General features: G+C 38.9%; 1 protein-coding gene across 5 annotated transcripts in view; it reads right to left on the bottom strand.

Annotated features, from left to right (window-relative positions):
* The window catches only part of LOC124609238, a 330,778-nt gene that overhangs the window by 96,339 nt on the left and 216,161 nt on the right, over positions 1 to 18,278 (bottom strand). For all 5 annotated transcript variants that reach the window (XM_047140056.1, XM_047140059.1, XM_047140060.1 and 2 more), the window contains exon 22: positions 10,015 to 10,157. In XM_047140056.1, the coding sequence (XP_046996012.1) occupies positions 10,015 to 10,157 (143 nt within the window). The remainder of the gene's footprint in view (positions 1 to 10,014; positions 10,158 to 18,278) is intronic.

The raw sequence follows: 18,278 nt of genomic DNA, 5'->3' as shown, positions 1-18,278 counted from the left end.
TCAGAAAATAGCCCACAGATCACCAGTGTGTGTGTGTGTGTGTGTGTGTGTGTGTGTGGAGTGAGGTGTTATGAAACAATGTGTGTATACTGCGTACAGTGCTGAAGGTGAGATATGAGTTAACAGTGTGGCATTACATTATTTGATAAGTTATTTGTAAAAAAAAGTATTGTATACCAGGAGTAAATCTGATGATTGTCTCTAACTAGAAGTTTGTAAATGTATGTGTATATGAATTGGCTTATTTTAAATTGGTCTAAACTTGTAAATAGTTTGACATGTCCTATATCCTTGTAAAAAGAGATCTATGGATGAATAAAGCTGCTGCTACTGCTGCTGCTGCTTGTTCTACAGAGCGAGAGGTGAAATTGATTCTTAGTCATCCTGTACAGCAGCTGTAGTGTTCCTCTGGAAAAAACAATTTCCCACATCATGAGCACTGGTCACTTTTCAGATTACAGACAGACTGTTAACTCCCCAGTATTTTCTGTCCAGCTCTCTTATGTTAGTAGACAAAATAACTTAACTCATGTTTATATAGTGAAGTTAGTTTCAGTTTACTATTTACTGTTGTTAAGTGAGCTATTATGTAAAAAAAACATTAACAGCTGGAGCTGTCAGCTATTAACCATACTGAAGAGCCTGTCCCAAGAGTAACACACTGTTCAGTTCAACAATGTCCATCTCATTGTCTCCATTATCACTGTCTGGTATAATTTTCACAGTGCAAGGAATGATAAATGAATGATAAAGTTAAGTTCTGCATGTTTCTGGCCATTCATTAATGCACCAGCAAGTGACTACTGCACAATCACACAGCTTAAAAATCAGCTGTCTATGATAGACAACAGTAAGGTGCCTTTGGAATGTATTTTACATAGAATCTCGCTTAGCAACAGCAAATAATACTCATTTAATAAACTGAAAATAACTCCCCCATATAAACATGATCTCAGTGAAGATGTTTTGCCTACTCACATAAGAGAACTGGACAGGAAACGCTGGGAGATAAGGCTCGCCTGTAAACTGAAAAGCAAGCAGCATTTGTGTTTGGGGGAAGCTGCCTTTCCCAGAAGAATGCTACAGGTGCTGTATAGGATGACTAAGATAAATTTACCCTCTAGCAAAGTGCAAGAGTGTGCAGATGAAGACTCTTGTCCATATATATTTCTTGAATTAGTATTATTAGTAACTCATATCTTTACTCCTTGTAATGTTAATGCACTCTGTGGAAAACAACCCCCACCCCCAAGCACATCTACACACTGCACACTGTGAGCATTGGTATAATTTTGTGAAAAGCCTCGCAGTTACTTCTTGAGACGCAGTGGAGTAAACAGAGTGTGGAATGACCTGTTCACTTATCAGTTTGCGAACTTATGAAGGAAGGAAATTCACAACCTTCCACTGCAATTCTATATCTCCCCCCCCCCCCCCCCCCCCCCAAATCTCCAACATGTTACACCTCCAGAGCAAAATTCATCCCATAATGTGGCTGCACTGTACTTAGATGTAGTACACAATTTTAATATTTGTTCTTAAAGTACTTCACACAACAACAAACCTTAATTTTATACCATTAAACACTATTAAATAAGGGTGATTTTCTCATTTGGTCCAATGCAGGTACTACTAGTTCTACAGAAAAAAATTAATAACACAATTTTTGTAAGAAATGTGATGTAGTTTAATTCTGTATGAGGAAACATTTTCGCTAGAAACCATAGTTTTTGATTCATTCAAAAGGGGGGGCACCTCTAAAAGCTCCTCACCACTGCGCTAACACCCCACCACCTGCAATTCCTTTGGAGACAGCTGAAATGTGGAAGGCGGGGCTGTACAGGGGAAATGAACCAGAAGGCAATACTACAGAAAGTGAAGAGTAAGCAGATGAAGATGAGATGGGAGATATGATGCGGCAAGAGGAATCTGACAGAACATGTGTGCCTAAAGTTGACACAGGGCCTGTGGAGTTGACAACATTTCCTTAGAATTACTAATATAACTGGGAGAGCCAAACATAATGAAACTTTTCCACTACCAGACTTCAAGAAAAATGTAATAATTCAAATGGCAGGTGTGAATATTACCAAACTATCAGTTTAAAATGGAAAATATGGTAGAAGCCAACCTTTGGGAAGATAGTTTGGGTTCTGGAGAAGTTTAAGAACATACGAGGCAACACTGATCCAATGACATTTCTTGGAAGGTAGGTTTCAAATGCAAACCTACATTTATAGCATTTGTAAACTTAAAGAAAGCTCTTGACAATGCACACCCTTTGAAATTAAAGAGAAAGAGCATGAAAGGGGAAGCAGTTGTTGAGAAGGAAGTGAGGCAGGGTTGTAGCCTATGCCTGAGGTTATTCAAACTGAGCCAAACAGTAAAGGAAACCAAAGAAAATATTTGGAGATGGAATTAAAGTTCATGTAGAAGAAATAAAAACTTTTGAGGTTTCTAAAAGACATTGTAGCTATGTCAGAGACAGCAAAGGACTTGGAAGAGCAGTTGAACAGAATAGACAGTGCCCTGGCAGGAGGATATAAGTTGAACATCAACAAAAGCAAAGCAAAAGCAAGGGTAATGTAAAGTAGTCACATTAAATCAGGAGGTGCTAAAAGAATGAGAATAGAAAATGAGACACTGAAAGTAGTACATGAATTTTGCTATTTGGGCAGTAAAATAACTGATGATGGTTATAAAATGCAGGCTAGCGATGGCAAGAAAAGGCTTCCTGTAAAAGAGAACTTTGTTAACATTGACTATAAATTTAAATGTTAATAGTCTATTCTGAAGACATTTGTATGGAGTGCAGCTTTGTAAAGGCGTGAAAAGTGGACAATAAAGAGTTCAGACAAGAAGAGAACAGAAGCTTTTGAAATCTTTGCTACATAAGAATGCTGAAGATTACAGGGTAGATCACATAATGAAGAGGTACAGAATAAAACTGGGGAGAAAAATAATTTGTAACACAAATTTACACTAAAAGAAGGGTTTTGTTGATAGGACACATTCTGAGACAGCATGTTATAATTAAATTAGTATTGGAGGGAATTGTGGGGTGTAAAAGTTGCAGTGGGAGACCAATGGCTGAAAAGAATTAGTGGGTTCAAAAGGATGTAGGTTTCAGTAGTAATTCGGAGAGGAAAAGGTTTTCACAGAATATAATAGCTTGGAGAGTTGCATCATATCAGTCTTCAGACTGAAAATGACCACCACCACCACCACCACCACCACCACCACCACCATAATTCATAATGAAGTGTTTTATGAAAAATAGAAAATACCATAATACAGCACTCGTGTGTTATATTATGATGAAAGAAACTGGATGATACAATACCACTTGAAATTCATGGGAAAAATAATTTCAAGTGGTGACTGAATTTTAGGCTGTATCTTAATATTAATTTCATTATTACTGTTACATAAATTGTGGAGATGTAAGACACTTCAACATGATGTCACTGGTTTATCTAAAAACGCAACATTCTATAAAATTAAATGAACTGAGTAACAGTTGTTAAAAAAGAGTGGGCAACAAGGATGGGAAAGATATTTTTGAAAATTGGAGTGTAAAATGTAATATGGTCTCTTCAAGTGTTTAAGTGAATCTGATGGAATAAAAACAAGCCCAAGAATGAAGGCAGTAGCATTTAAAAATAATTGGCCTACATTTTAATGACATTGGCCACAAAAGACTGCCAAATGCATTATCACATACAATAAAAATATAGCACCTATTTTGAGTGAAATAATTATTGCAAAAACTTCATAAGTTTTCTTTTTCTGAAACAAATTTTGCTTGTTTTCTGCTTTTATTATGTGTTTAAGCTTTCAACAAAGAAAAAATTCTGTTGAGAAGCAGTAGGATTTTCTCCTCGGCATAATCAGTTTTGTTTTTTGGTCACTGTAAGTATGGACATTGTAACATGGCAGTTGACCACAAGTGTAAACAAACATGAAATTTGACTGCCCAAGAATTGAGAAGCAGTGTGGCGGACCAAATCCCACACCCTACTCACAGGGCAGCCAACTTTACATGTGTGTTCGGTTTTCCTGCAAATGCAGAACTGACAAATGATCATAGTGATGGCCGATCCATTCCATCAATAATGGAACAGGATTAATTTCTTCACTTATTTGAAAATAAGAAAACAATGAGCTACACACACTCTAAAGCAAAGTAGCATGTACAAAGCAGTTGCTTGCTGTGGATGACAACATTGTAAACTGGGTGGCAAATAAAAGTGTATGTTTGTTTGTTCTAATATGAAAGTCTCCACTGCTGCGTCCCCTATAGCAATACGCTGCATATCTTATAGAGACCATTCAGCCGCCCACAGATGACATGGCACCAGAGTATACCTTATAAATGCACTAATACACTGTTGCATTTATCATAGGTGCACTCTTTATTTTTAAGAGGTTTTCTTACGTACATTCTCTTTATAATTTGGGCTTCACTAGATGTTCCACAATACTAGTAGCTGAAAATTGGTTACTTTTCTATAGTTATATGCAGAAAATAAAGCTACTTCAAACTATTTGTGACAATTGTTTGTTGCTTGTTTTTAAATTGCTAACTGTGTAATAGGAACAGCAGTAAGAAACAAAAGGTTATGTAAATTTAATGTAATCAACTAAGTGAAAGCTGCAACTTATATATTTGATCCAAAATGAATTTTTACTCGGAAACAGAGTGTGGCTGATTTGAAACTTCCTGTCGGGTTAATCTGAGGCGAACCAGGACTTGAACATGGGACTTTTGCCTTTTGCAGCCCAGTGCTCTACCTACTGAGATATCCAAACATGACTCACAACCTGCCCTCACAGCCTTCCCTATGCTAGTACTGGCAGAAGTGAAGCTGTGAGAGCAGATCTTAAGTAGTGCTTGGATAGCTCAAACAGTACAGCAATCTAGTGAAAATACAGCTGTGAGCATGGGTCACGCTTAGATACCTTAGCTGATAGAACTCTTGCTCACGAAACTTACAGGTCACAGGTTCAAGACCTAGTTGTGACAGTAGAAAAATTTTGGGAACTGTCTCAATTATTAACAGCTTACTGCCTAATGTACTGTGGTGTAACGTATCACCCCTTTAGAGTCATGTTACCCCTATGTCTACCTAGCCAATAAATGATGGTCGCAGTGGTTGAATCCATTTACTAGTTACATAGTTATGAATAGAAAATTATTTGGAGGCTTTTTTTTTTTGCATGAGTCATGATACGGATGGACTCTTTGCATCTTCCAGGTTGGATGAGGTTTGCAGTACTGTCAGAAGTTGGGGTACCTGTGGGGCTTTATGTTTGTTCCACGATTTAGGTGTCCCCACTTCGCATAGCAAGATGTGCCATTGAGTAAGTGAACAAAAGAAGTCCTCAGAACTGTAAAATGTTTCACCCATTCATTCACATACTGTCAGATTTGAATGTACAAACTGAAACTTTACATACACCCAATGTTTCTCAACATCATGTAATGGTGTCTGGAGATGCAATATAACTGTTCTTAAAATAAAAAGCACTTTCTATTCATTGTTGAAAGTTAGACATAGTTGAAGACTTAACAACTTCAATACAAAATTTGTTGCAGAGGTGATGAAATCTAAACTCGTAACACCTATGCAGTCTTATCTGAATGTTCATTAAGTTGCTGCAGTTCAGAGTTCTGGGTAGAAACAACCTGCACCTGAATAAAAGGAAGGAACTGGAATTGTTTTAATTTGTTGGCATGTGGAAGCAAGTACAGAGTGTCCAGTGATCGGTGGATGACCCCATACTCTACAGAAATAAGAGGTTATAGCAAATCTGAAGCTCACAGAGAAGTGGCACTGGCCAAAGAGTAGACAAGGTGCGCTCAGCTGGCAGCTGCAGAATTTATGATTATAACACAATATGAATAAAGAAAAGAAACAATGAAACCATTGTTCATTTTGCACTGAATTTGTTTTACTTAGTGGAGGGGCAGGACTTGTGCCAGGAATTTGAGGGTTTGTCTGGAGCATTTGGATTTAATGTTGAGAATTTGCACCTGCCAGCTGGTGGGCAAGTATCTGACAACTCTTTTAATTACTTGTACAGTTTCAACAGAATTCTGACTTGTAGGTTCATTTTGGTTGTTACATATTGTAGTGATTGGTATGATAGCAGTCACTCAAAAATGAGTTATTGAGCTTCACAACCTGTACCATCTAAATTCTTTGGCTTGTTACCGGCTTTCTTGAACTTCAAGATGGGAGTTATCCTTACAACACATCCTTCATTCCAACAACCCTCCTGGTCTCAATCTCTGTTAACCCCCATCCTGTGCACCTGCTGCCTCTCCCTATCTCACACACCTGCTGCCTCCCTCAAAGCAGTCAGTAACCTCTCCTAACACTCCCTTTCACTCCCAGCCTCTTTTCTCCTCTTATTCACTCCACACACATCTATCTGCCTAACTACAGTCCCGAGATTTTATTCAGCTTTTTTCTCAGTAACTGACATCGTGAGGATTCCATGGCTATACTTTAATCTATGGTATAAAAGCAGCTACTAACCATTAACTTAAAAACACTTTCCTTTTAAAATATTTTATTTTTCCTTGTCATCACCAGTTTCAAACTTTTATTCACAGTCACATGGCATATTACTAGATGAACTGCTAATTGGGTGACAATTGTTTTGTTTTCCATGGTGCCCTGCCATGAAAATATATTAACTGATAAATGTTCATAAGGGGACTGAATATAAACAAAATTTGTAAATGATGGGTGTTGGGTGCTTAGCAACAGTACTTACAGTGAACATTTCTGAACAGAGTCAAAAGTTCACGTTTTTGTTATTTTCCATGTAGCAGTCCGAAGGATCATGGTAAACACACCTCAGTGTTATAAACACTTCCATGAAATCACAAAGTAAAAAATGGCTAACCATTAGCACTTTATCAATGAACGATCTGATTAACAATCTGATTTCATACACACTCCACCTGTTTAACATGTACTGATAGCTTTACAAAGGTGCTACAAAGCAAAGGTATGCATTGTTTACATTGGTGTCAGCGATGAGATGAAAGGTATGAATTTACCACTGGTACATTTTACGCAGTAATAGATGAATAATCGATGTGCAGCAGAAAGTAATTAAACATAGTTACTCATTAAAAATTGTATGAAATAATGCTTCCTAAATAAAAATACCTCTTACACTTAACAAATGTTACATAGTTAATTTAACAGAAACATGTGAGGCATATATTTATGTTAGACCTGATGGAATTTATTTGTGTGTCACATGTGTGAGAAATTTTTGGAAGTTTTTCAGGTAAGCAGAAAAGGGAAATATTATGAATATCTGTGAAGAAATAGAAATGTTTAAAGACAACAACTTATCACCACACACACACACACACACACACACGCACACACACACACGGCGCTCAAAGGCTTTTATTAAATTATCGATGGAACACATGTTCAGTATAAGAGGTATTTTTATTTCAAACACATTATTTCATATGATTTTTTAAAGAATAATTACGTTTAATTATTATTGCCGAAAATGTATAAACGGTAAAGTCATATCTTACGCCTCATCTCTGACACCATTGAACAATGTATATTTTTATATGCTCCATAACATGTTCGTAAGCCATAATTAAATGATAAATACGTGGTGTGTATATGAAATCAGGTTGTTTGTTGGAAAATTGCTAATGGTGAGCCATTTTTTAGTTTGTGTTTTTGCAGAATTGTTTAACACTGGGGCATGTTTACCGTGATAGTACTGCATGGTACATGAAAAACATTAAAAACACAAGCCTTTAAAGCTATCAAGACATGTTTACTGTAAGTACTAGTGATAACAGCCACTATGCAATTTACAAATTTCATTTATCTTCATACGCCTTATGAATATTTATCAGTTAATATATTTCCATGTTAGGCACGATAGCAGACGAAATAACAACCATCTGATTAGCAGTTAATCTTATAATGCAGCCAACTGACTATGAATGGAAGTTCAAAACCAGTACAGGCATGGAAAAATAAAATATGTTGAAAAAGGAAAAAGACTTTAAATTAGTGGTTGGTAGCTGGTTTTATAATATAGTTTATTATTTTTGCAGCTCTCACAATTTAGCATTATCTCTCTCTCTCTCTCTCTCTCTCTCTCTCTCTCTCTCTCTCTCTCTCTCTCTCTGTGTGTGTGTGTGTGTGTGTGTGTGTGTGTGTTACTTTCCATACCTGAAGTAATCTTTTCACTACAAGCAACATTTCTCAACATTTTATTGAATGAATTACCAGCTCTGTACTTAAAATTGATAAACTGCCTGACTGTCAATTATAAAAGTCATCATGTTATTACTGGGAATAGTTTGCAGATCAGTTGTGCAGCTTACAACAATACTTGGTGGGAGTAAGGCATTGTACCATCTCTCTTAATGAACAACAGCATGCACACAGGGATTTTAGGAGGATAGTTGTTCGATCCAGCACACAATTTTAATCTGCCGGGAAGTTTCATATTTATCGGCAATTGTTAAGAGAAGGATGAGTTATTTAAAAATATTCATTTACAAATTTAACAAGCAGAATACAGTGAATGACCCAAAAATCTATTTTTGAGTTTTTAGCAAAATTTACAAACTGATTGCAGCATCAATATCTACATTCTTGGTTTTAAGCTTCGCCCAACTTTGTTTTCTATAGTAAATAAAAATAGCAGTATTTTTTGTTATGCAGGATACCATGGGAAATGGAAAACACATGCAATACCTGGGAAACAACTGTATGAAATACAAAATTTTAGAAACAGTGTCTATACTTTAGAGTGTTATGAGCATTTTCTCTGCGCAAAATTAATTTGTATTGTCAGTAAACCCATCCAGACAAGTCTGAAGCAACCGATTTTACATAGAGTTAAAACACAAATAAAAAGAGCATTTACAAGACAATAAAGGGATGGTTTCAAAGGTGAAAACTTCACAAAATTTGCTAATAAAAATAGATTGTACTGTTATTACTGGCTTTTTTACACCTCTTTTGCATTCATACTTTGCAAGGGAACATTCTTTGTTTGGTATACAAAAATTCCAGTGAATACTAAATGTCCTATCTTTGTTCATCATTATAATTTCACTCTAGTTGCCTTGGTATGGATTACAAGAGCTCTCCACTTGTTTCTGGGCAATATGGGGATGGTTGGGAGTGTAGTATCTTTCAAGCTTCACTGACCATTCTCAAGGCAAGCCTAGCAGTCTGGTCCACACCAGACATCCAACTATCACTTGTCCATGCCATGAGCTATCATCTGGGCAATGGTGTTGGTCCACCATCTAAACTTAATATGGGGGACCTGCTTTTTTGCAGACATGATAGGGTCAAGGGCTACCAACGGCTAATGAAGCAAACTCCAACAGAAAACTTCCAACAGTGTTAGTCCTGGCAGCCTGCTGAAGGATAAATATTGATTGTCTTCAGTCACAAACTGAGCCTTGGTTTAACTTTGTTATGAAAAAAATTTATATATAATTATATAATATGAAACAATTTTGGTTGTTACTGTTTTAACTAAGCACTCAAAGTCTAGTCATAATGTGCTGATGCAGATGTAACCGTAAATTTGCACAGTGCACAGAGATCATTCATAGCATCTGAAAGTGCAAGTCCCTTCCTAATGTTGACACCTAATACGCTTCCAACATTAATTTTATGTTCTGCCCTTTGCCACGGTGTGTGAGAAACAAGTGTGGGAGAAAGGTTAGGGACAGTGTGGAGATGCCATTATTTTACTGATATTATGGTTGTGTTCTTGACTGACCCTCAAGTTGATCATTATTCCGAATATGAAAAGAGGTCTATTTCTAAGTCCTTCGCAGATTTAAAAACTAAAGAAGGGGAAATGAAAACCTGCAAATGAAGATAAATGTACAATATTTAATCACAACAGCAACACTTGCAGTGAAGCATGAACGAAAATGGCCTTTTCTCACAGTGTATCGTTTCACCAACTTTTCCCACACACCTTTCTGCATTGTTTTTCTCCTTCAACTGTGATAATTCAGTATGATGTTTCTCCTTCATTTCCAGCAGCATTTTGTCCTTCTGAGAAATCTCTTCACTGAGCTTTTCCAATTTGAGCTGTGTCACATCCTGTTCACTGTCCACCTAAAAATTATAGAATATGGACTATCAGCATATATCGATAGTTAAATACAAAAGGAGAAAGAAAAAGGAAAGCAAACAAAAATATATGACTGAACACAGTAGGACAGAAGAAAAAATAGGAGTGAGTTATTTGGCTGTTTCATTGGTTCACTGTGGAATATTTATTTATTATGAATGAAAACAAGCAAAACTTTTGTAATATTCTAATCTAGCATTTTTGAACTGTGCGCAGTCTTACACCAGAAGCATCACGACGGCTTCACACAAATAATAATGAGGTCTATTTGCTTTTTAAGAAATAGAGCTACATGTGCTCTAGCAGTGATATGTAGTGAGGCAGCAAGTAAGTGTTGTTACTATGTCAGTCTCGTATTGTGGAAGAAAAATTTGGTTGAAAAGGTATTCATTACTTTCTCACTGCTTTCTGCACTGTTTAAAAGACTATAACTTTCAACCGAGTGAAGAACTGAAGTTTGTGTTTGTGGCTCATTTAACTGAACTCAGTGATTATTTTTCAAAGTATTTTCCAGAGGAAACTGACTGTTTTGCAACATTTTGCAGTCATCAACATGAAATACAGATTGAAAATGTACACCCAAATATGTGTGAAAAATCATGAGAATGATGAAACAGAGGAAAAAGGGGGAAAGAAAATGAAGTCTGTGGGAGTCAACGATAGCGAAAGGTGAAAACTCACAAAAACTGGCTAGAAGTCACGATATCAAAGAAAAGATATAAATAATATATAAATATATATTTTACTGTAGGTAGCAGATATGAGGGTGGATAACTATGAAGAAGGGGGAGGGCAGATGTGACAGGATGAGGTAGAATTACTGGCTGCGAACTGGGATAGAACGGAGAAATAGTGGGGCGAGTGGAGGGGTTCATAGGATGAGATACAAGATCGTGTGGCACCGCAAAGGTGTAGGAAATAACACAAGAAAATACGGGAGAGTGATCAATTAGAAGGTATGGATTAATGATATCGTTGGGAGTCACGTGGGTTATAATGTGCTACACCAACAATCAGCGTGGTCTTATAGCCGTCTGTTGTGCCCGGCAGAGACGGCTGATACAGTGTGGCTCGTTAAGTAGAGCATGCAGTGTGGTTTGTTAAGTGACAATAGAAACATAGGACAGAAGAGAAAGGAAGATGGACATTGAGTATAGCGATGCATTAGAAAATAGTAACTAAGGAAAACAGCACTGGGTTAGGATTGAAGAAATGCCATCAGGCAAAAATCAAACAATGGAAAATCCAGGATGGACTATAACCATATTGTGAAAAGGAAAGTTGCTAATCACAATGTAGCGGAGATGCTGAGTAGCAGGTAGACACAACAGAAAGACTGTAACATATAATAGCTTTCAGCCCATAAGGTCTTTGTCAAAATTCAATATTGTTACATTCCATCCTGGATTTTCAATTGTTTCAGATTGAAAATATACAGGGTGTTACAAAAAGGTACGGCCAAACTTTCAGGAAACATTCCTCACACACAAAGAAAGAAAATATGTTATGTGGACATGTGTCTGGAAACGCTTACTTTCCATGTTAGAGCTCATTTTATTACTTCTCTTCAAATCACATTAATCATGGAATGGAAACACACAGCAACAGAACGTACCAGTGTGACTTCAAACACTTTGTTGCAGGAAATGTTCAAAATGTCCTCCGTTAGTGAGGATACATGCATCCACCCTCCGTCGCATGGAGTCCCTGATGCGCTGATGCAGCCCTGGAGAATGGCGTATTGTATCACAGCCGTCCACAATACGAGCATGAAGAGTCTCTACATTTGGTACCGGGGTTGCGTAGACAAGAGCTTTCAAATGCCCCCATAAATGAAAGTCAAGAGGGTTGAGGTCAGGAGAGCGTGGAGGCCATGGAATTGGTCCGCCTCTACCAATCCATCGGTCACCGAATCTGTTGTTGAGAAGCGTACAAACACTTTGACTGAAATGTGCAGGAGCTCCATCATGCATGAACCACATGTTGTGTCATACTTGTAAAGGCACATGTTCTAGCAGCACAGGTAGAGTATCCCGTATGAAATCATGGCAGTGAATCGAGGAAGTACAGTACATAAGGACAAAACTAAAATGGGCTCTAACATGGAAATTAAGCGTTTCTGGACACATGTCCACATAACATCTTTTCTTTATTTGTGTGTGAGGAATGTTTCCTGAAAGTTTGGCCGTACTTTTTTGTAACACCCTGTATATAGAGAAAGATACGCAAGACACAATTTATAATCTTGTGCTGAGATTTGACGACTGATGATCAAGAAGCAACTTAAGTCTATTCACTTTACATTTCAAGTCGGATGTCACGTGTTAAAGGTGCTGCAGATATTTATGGTCAGGTCAAGGGACCCACGAACCAAAAAAAGTTTGAAAAGCACTGTCCTAAGTAGTTTTAGCTGTCAGTCCATCGTCAGACACAAAGAAATATATGAGCGGTCATGTATTTTGTGAGATGGGAGTATGCTTTCGGGTGTACATGTGTGTGTGTTAATGTGTGCATTTTTGCTAGAAAAGGAGCTAGTGCTCAAAAGGTACTGTGAATACTGTTTTCTGCTACATGTCTCTGTGCTTCATGCATTATTCCACTATTGGTGAATGGTTGCCTTTTCTCCCTTAATTTATGTGTTGCTCCATCCTGGAATTTCCATTGCTGCTATATAATTACTGATGTTCAATATAAGACAGAATGATAATCTATTCTTGAAAATGCCCATCAATGCTAGCTCTAGTGTTATACAACTAGCTAATCCTCAATATCATGGAAAATACTTTTTTATCTATTTTGCTCTTATCAATATTTGTTGTTAATGCAAAAGGGGAACCTTCTTTTTTGATATAAGCTTTCAACGCCCCACAAAAAACAACACATAATGGGTCATAAGTAGCAATAAACTGCAAAACAGAAAGAAGTTTGAATAAAATAATTTCAGTGTTATGCTGCATCACTGTAAAACATTGTATTTGTGGTGGTCCTCTTCAGGGCAACAAACTGCCAGAGTCCCTATATACTGCTTTATTTCAGTTGCCAGAAGTGTACTGACATCACACTCTGGGTTGGCAGTCAACAGTTTCAAGTACAGGTGCCTATGAAGAAGTGACTTAAGGTCAGCTATTGCCAGTGCTTCTCTGGAACATGGGTGGTAGCAAAGAACAAATCAGTAGCTTGTAACCAGGGTAGTGTTTTCCTGCAGAGAGACAGTGATACCATATGGCAGTTTTCTTGTGGCCGCTCATTTACACTTTAAAACCTGGGTCAAGTGGAGTTGCTAGCTGGCAAACGTGCCCCCAATAGCCTCTCTTATTTTTCGGTGCTACATCCACAACTGCTGAGCAAGCTGTTCAGCTATAGCTTATTTGTTGTGCTGCCCCACATATGCATGTTGTTTGTACTCCAACATGGAAGTGCTAATCAGTCACACAGTTTCACTAATGCTGACTTAACTGCATACACAACAAAGTTTGTGGATGCCTGTAGTGTGGGGAGCAGATAAAGAATCCTTTGAAAGCCAGTTCTCTGACCCTGCTGCTGTTCGGGAACACTAGTTTAACTTCTCCATGGAAGAGCATCTGTCTACACAGTTGACGACACATCTCATGTAAAGTAAGTGAGCAGCAAGAAGAGGTAGTTATGTTCCTTTGTCTGTTTTATCTCCACTGCACCCTGCTGCTATATCCATTCACATGAAATGTTGTCCAGAACTCATTTAATTCATGTTGGAGATTTGAGAGCATCACCGATATGGTTAGCCTGGGCTGTCAGCAATAAATAGCACAGCATTCCCTTGTGCTGAATGGTAATGTGAATCTACATGCATATATCTGCTGGTGAGTCTCAGTTTCCTAAACACTTTGTGTCCTAGTTTGCTGTTACATCCAGAAATGAATTTTTGTATTATTTTCTATTTCTAGCGTGAACTGTATATTTTTATGTAGGCTACTGAGGTGCTGACAAAATCTGCATAGTTCTGCTTCCCCATGTGGCCACACAATGAATGTGTCATAAATACATCTCAGCCAGCAACACGAGCACAGTGACACAGAACTTCACACTGTCTGCTCAAATGCTTACATGAATAAGTCAGTTGCTACAGGTGAAAGGTGGCAACCCAGTGCCACTCCATCTATCTGGTCACAGAATTTGTCCTGCCAGCTAAAATATTTTGATGACAAGCACAGTTGCACCAAGCTGCAGATGTCTTGTGGTATATGCTACTGTAGCATACTAAGGGTTTCAGCTATAGCCGCTTTGGTAAACAGTATTTTACATCAGAGCTAACTATTAAATTCATAACTAATACTTGCTGTTCTCATACCAGTTGATCGAAATGTGTGGAATCCTTAACATAACACTTCATGTGGCCGACCATGTGACTTAACTTCTGGACTACATGTTCTGTCATATAGTACGTTGGTTAGTTGATCCCACTAGTGATTGGTTTTACAGGAAAGGCTTCCTTATGTACGAGGGCAGTTCAATAAGTAATGCAACACATTTTTTTTCTGGAACAGGGGTTGTTTTATTCAGCATTGAAATACACCAGGTTATTCCCCAATCTTTTAGCTACACAACACTATTTTTCAACGTAATCTCCATTCAATGCTACGGCCTTACGCCACCTTGAAATGAGGGCCTGTATGCCTGCACGGTACCATTCCACTGGTCGATGTCGGAGCCAACGTCGTACTGCATCAATAACTTCTTCATCATCCGCGTAGTGCCTCCCATGGATTGCGTCCTTCATTGGGCCAAATATATGGAAATCCAATGGTGCGAGATCGGGGCTGTAGGGTGCATGAGGAAGAACAGTCCACTGAAGTTTTGTGAGCTCCTCTCGGGTGCGAACACTTGTGTGAGGTCTTGCGTTGTCATGAAGAAGGAGAAGTTCGTTCAGATTTTTGTGCCTACGAACACGCTGAAGTCGTTTCTTCAATTTCTGAAGAGTAGCACAATACACTTCAGAGTTGATCGTTTGACCATGGGGAAGGACATCGAACAGAATAACCCCTTCAGCGTCCCAGAAGACTGTAACCATGACTTTACCGGCTGAGGGTATGGCTTTAAACTTTTTCTTGGTAGGGGAGTGGGTGTGGAGCCACTCCATTGATTGCCGTTTTGTTTCAGGTTCGAAGTGATGAACCCATGTTTCATCGCCTGTAACAATCTTTGACAAGAAATTGTCACCCTCAGCCACATGACGAGCAAGCAATTCTGCACAGATGGTTCTCCTTTGCTCTTTATGGTGTTCGGTTAGACAACGAGGGACCCAGCGGGAACAAACCTTTGAATATCCCAACTGGTGAACAATTGTGACAACACTACCAACAGAGATGTCAAGTTGAGCACTGAGTTGTTTGATGGCGATCCGTCGATCATCTCGAACGAGTGTGTTCGCACGCTCCGCCATTGCAGGAGTCACAGCTGTGCACGGCCGGCCCGCACGCGGGAGATCAGTCAGTCTTGCTTGACTTGCGGCGATGATGACACACGCTTTGCCCAACGACTCACCGTGCATTTGTCCACTGCCAGATCACCGTAGACATTCTGCAAGCGCCTATGAATATCTGAGATGCCCTGGTTTTCCGCCAAAAGAAACTCGATCACTGCCCGTTGTTTGTAACGCACATCCGTTACAGACGCCATTTTAACAGCTCCGTACAGCGCTGCCACCTGTCGGAAGTCAATGAAACTATACGAGACGAAGCTGGAATGTTTGAAAATATTCCACAAGAAATTTCCGGTTTTTTCAACCAAAATTGGCCGAGAAAAAAAATGTGTTGCATTACTTATTGAACTGCCCTCGTACCTGAGGTATGCCGTATATTCTTGGTGCACTGGAACTTTAGATGTGACCCCCCTTAACTGTGTCAGGATTGATTCTACAACCTGTAATTAGGGCATGTGCCTCCCTCACTATCTACCCTGTGGGGTCACTTTTTAGTTCTTTGTAAGAGAGGTCATATGGTGACATGCTAATTTTGCCTTATGCATTGTAGTGTACATTATTATTTTGGTATTTCCTTTGTACATCTGTAGGATTATAATACCTTTGTTATTCTTTTGTCCACTTTGTGTGGCTCACTCTTCAAGTGATATATTCTGCTTTCGATGCTTTGCATGGTGAAGTATTCTCATTATTTCCTGTCAGATCTTCTCTGCTTCTATTTGACACAGTTTCTTAAGTGACACTTCAATGGCATGTATGGTCTTTCCTGCTGGTATGTGCTGAGGTGTTGCAGAATAATTTGTGCCCTTAGACGGAACGTCTGAAGTTGCCTTCCTGATTGTGTGTGTTGAAAGATTCACCAAAATGTGAAAAATATCCAGTTTCGTCTGAGCACTTCTTTTGACCTGTGCAAGCTCCACAAATTTCCTCTGCAGGTGATTCTTCAGGATCCTACTGCTGGAATTTTTGGTTAGATAGTCAGTGTTCTCCAGCTGAATTAAATATTATTTCTACGTGTGTTATAAAGACTAAGAAAAATCATAAAATCAAGTTCATGTGTACATTTCCCATCAGTTATACCATAAAAACAGCAATTTCCAGTGGAACAAAATTCACCTTCTATGACTGTCCTATAGGTGTGTCATTAATTCATTCAAAAATTGTGTAGCTCTTGTTGTACACTTAAATTTGTGAAAATTGTACAATTTAGGAAAAACCCAGACTTCGAGGATGTACAGGAAAGTGTTCTGGAAAGAAGTGATCAACATTGTAATTTGGCTTGTTGGTCCAATTGGTTAGTGTCAGACTAGAAACATGGAGCTTCAGAGCTTAATCCTAATTCGATTTTAAGTTTTTTCCTGTCATTTATCATTCCTTTCAGTTATGACAATGATTTATTAATCTGAAATATGCACAGTAGCACCATGGTTAGGAGCCCACATTAAATTTAGGTCTCCCTATAATTGACTGGGTAACTCAATTCAAAGATCACAGGTAGGAAAGGGCTACCAACTGCAACCTGACTAAGCCCAGTAAAGCACTCTACCCCAGATAGATAGCATACACATGAGCTTAACGGCACCATCTCGTATGACTGGAAAGAAAAACGTTGCACTGAGCTCACTCACTGTTATATCAATCTAACAAGGGGGGTCCTCTGGAGTGGCACACAGTAATTTTCTTCATATTTAGAGGTCATTGCCCAAACATCAGTTTTCTGAAACAGTAAGACTGAAAAACAAGAGGTCTTTGGAGATTTGTGAGTACTGTTAAGTATAAAATATTTGTGCATCATTAATGAAATTGTTGGTAGGTCAGCACGTAGTACAGTCAAACTGTAATCATAAAGTAGCTGGTTTGAGTCCTGCTAGTTATCTTTTTTTTACTTCCATATTTAGGAACAAATATAACAATATTATGGAAAGGAAAGTTGCTACTCACCATATAGCAGAGATGCTCAGTCACAGATAGGCACAACAAGAAGTCTGTCTCAATTAAAGCTTTTGGGCATTAATGCCTTCGTCAACAATAGATGACAGACACAAACTGGTGGTTTCAATTGCGTGAGACTGCAGTCATGTGTGTACAGTTGACGAAGGCCTTAATCGCCAAAAGCTTCAATTGTTAGAGTCTTTTTGTTGTGCCTATCTGCAACTCAGCATGTCTGCTTTATGGTGAGTAGCAACTTTACTTTTAATAATATTGTTGTTCAACAAATATACACTCCTGGAAATGGAAAAAAGAACACATTGACACCGGTGTGTCAGACCCACCATACTTACTCCGGACACTGCGAGAGGGCTGTACAAGCAATGATCACACGCATGGCACAGCGGACACACCAGGAACCGCGGTGTTGGCCGTCGAATGGCGCTAGCTGCGCAGCATTCGTGCACCGCCGCCGTCAGTGTCAGCCAGTTTGCCGTGGCATTCGGAGCTCCATCGCAGTCTTTAACACTGGTAGCATGCCGCGACAGCGTGGACGTGAACCGTATGTGCAGTTGACGGACTTTGAGCGAGGGTGTATAGTGGGCATGCGGGAGGCCGGGTGGATGTACCGCCGAATTGCTCACCACGTGGGGCGTGAGGTCTCCACAGTACATCGATGTTGTCGCCAGTGGTCGGCGGAAGGTGCACGTGCCCGTCG

The sequence above is a fragment of the Schistocerca americana genome, chromosome 1 (assembly GCF_021461395.2).
Source record: "Schistocerca americana isolate TAMUIC-IGC-003095 chromosome 1, iqSchAmer2.1, whole genome shotgun sequence".
Classification (NCBI taxonomy): Eukaryota; Metazoa; Arthropoda; class Insecta; order Orthoptera; family Acrididae; genus Schistocerca; species Schistocerca americana.
This window is presented reverse-complemented; position numbering and strand designations above follow the sequence as displayed.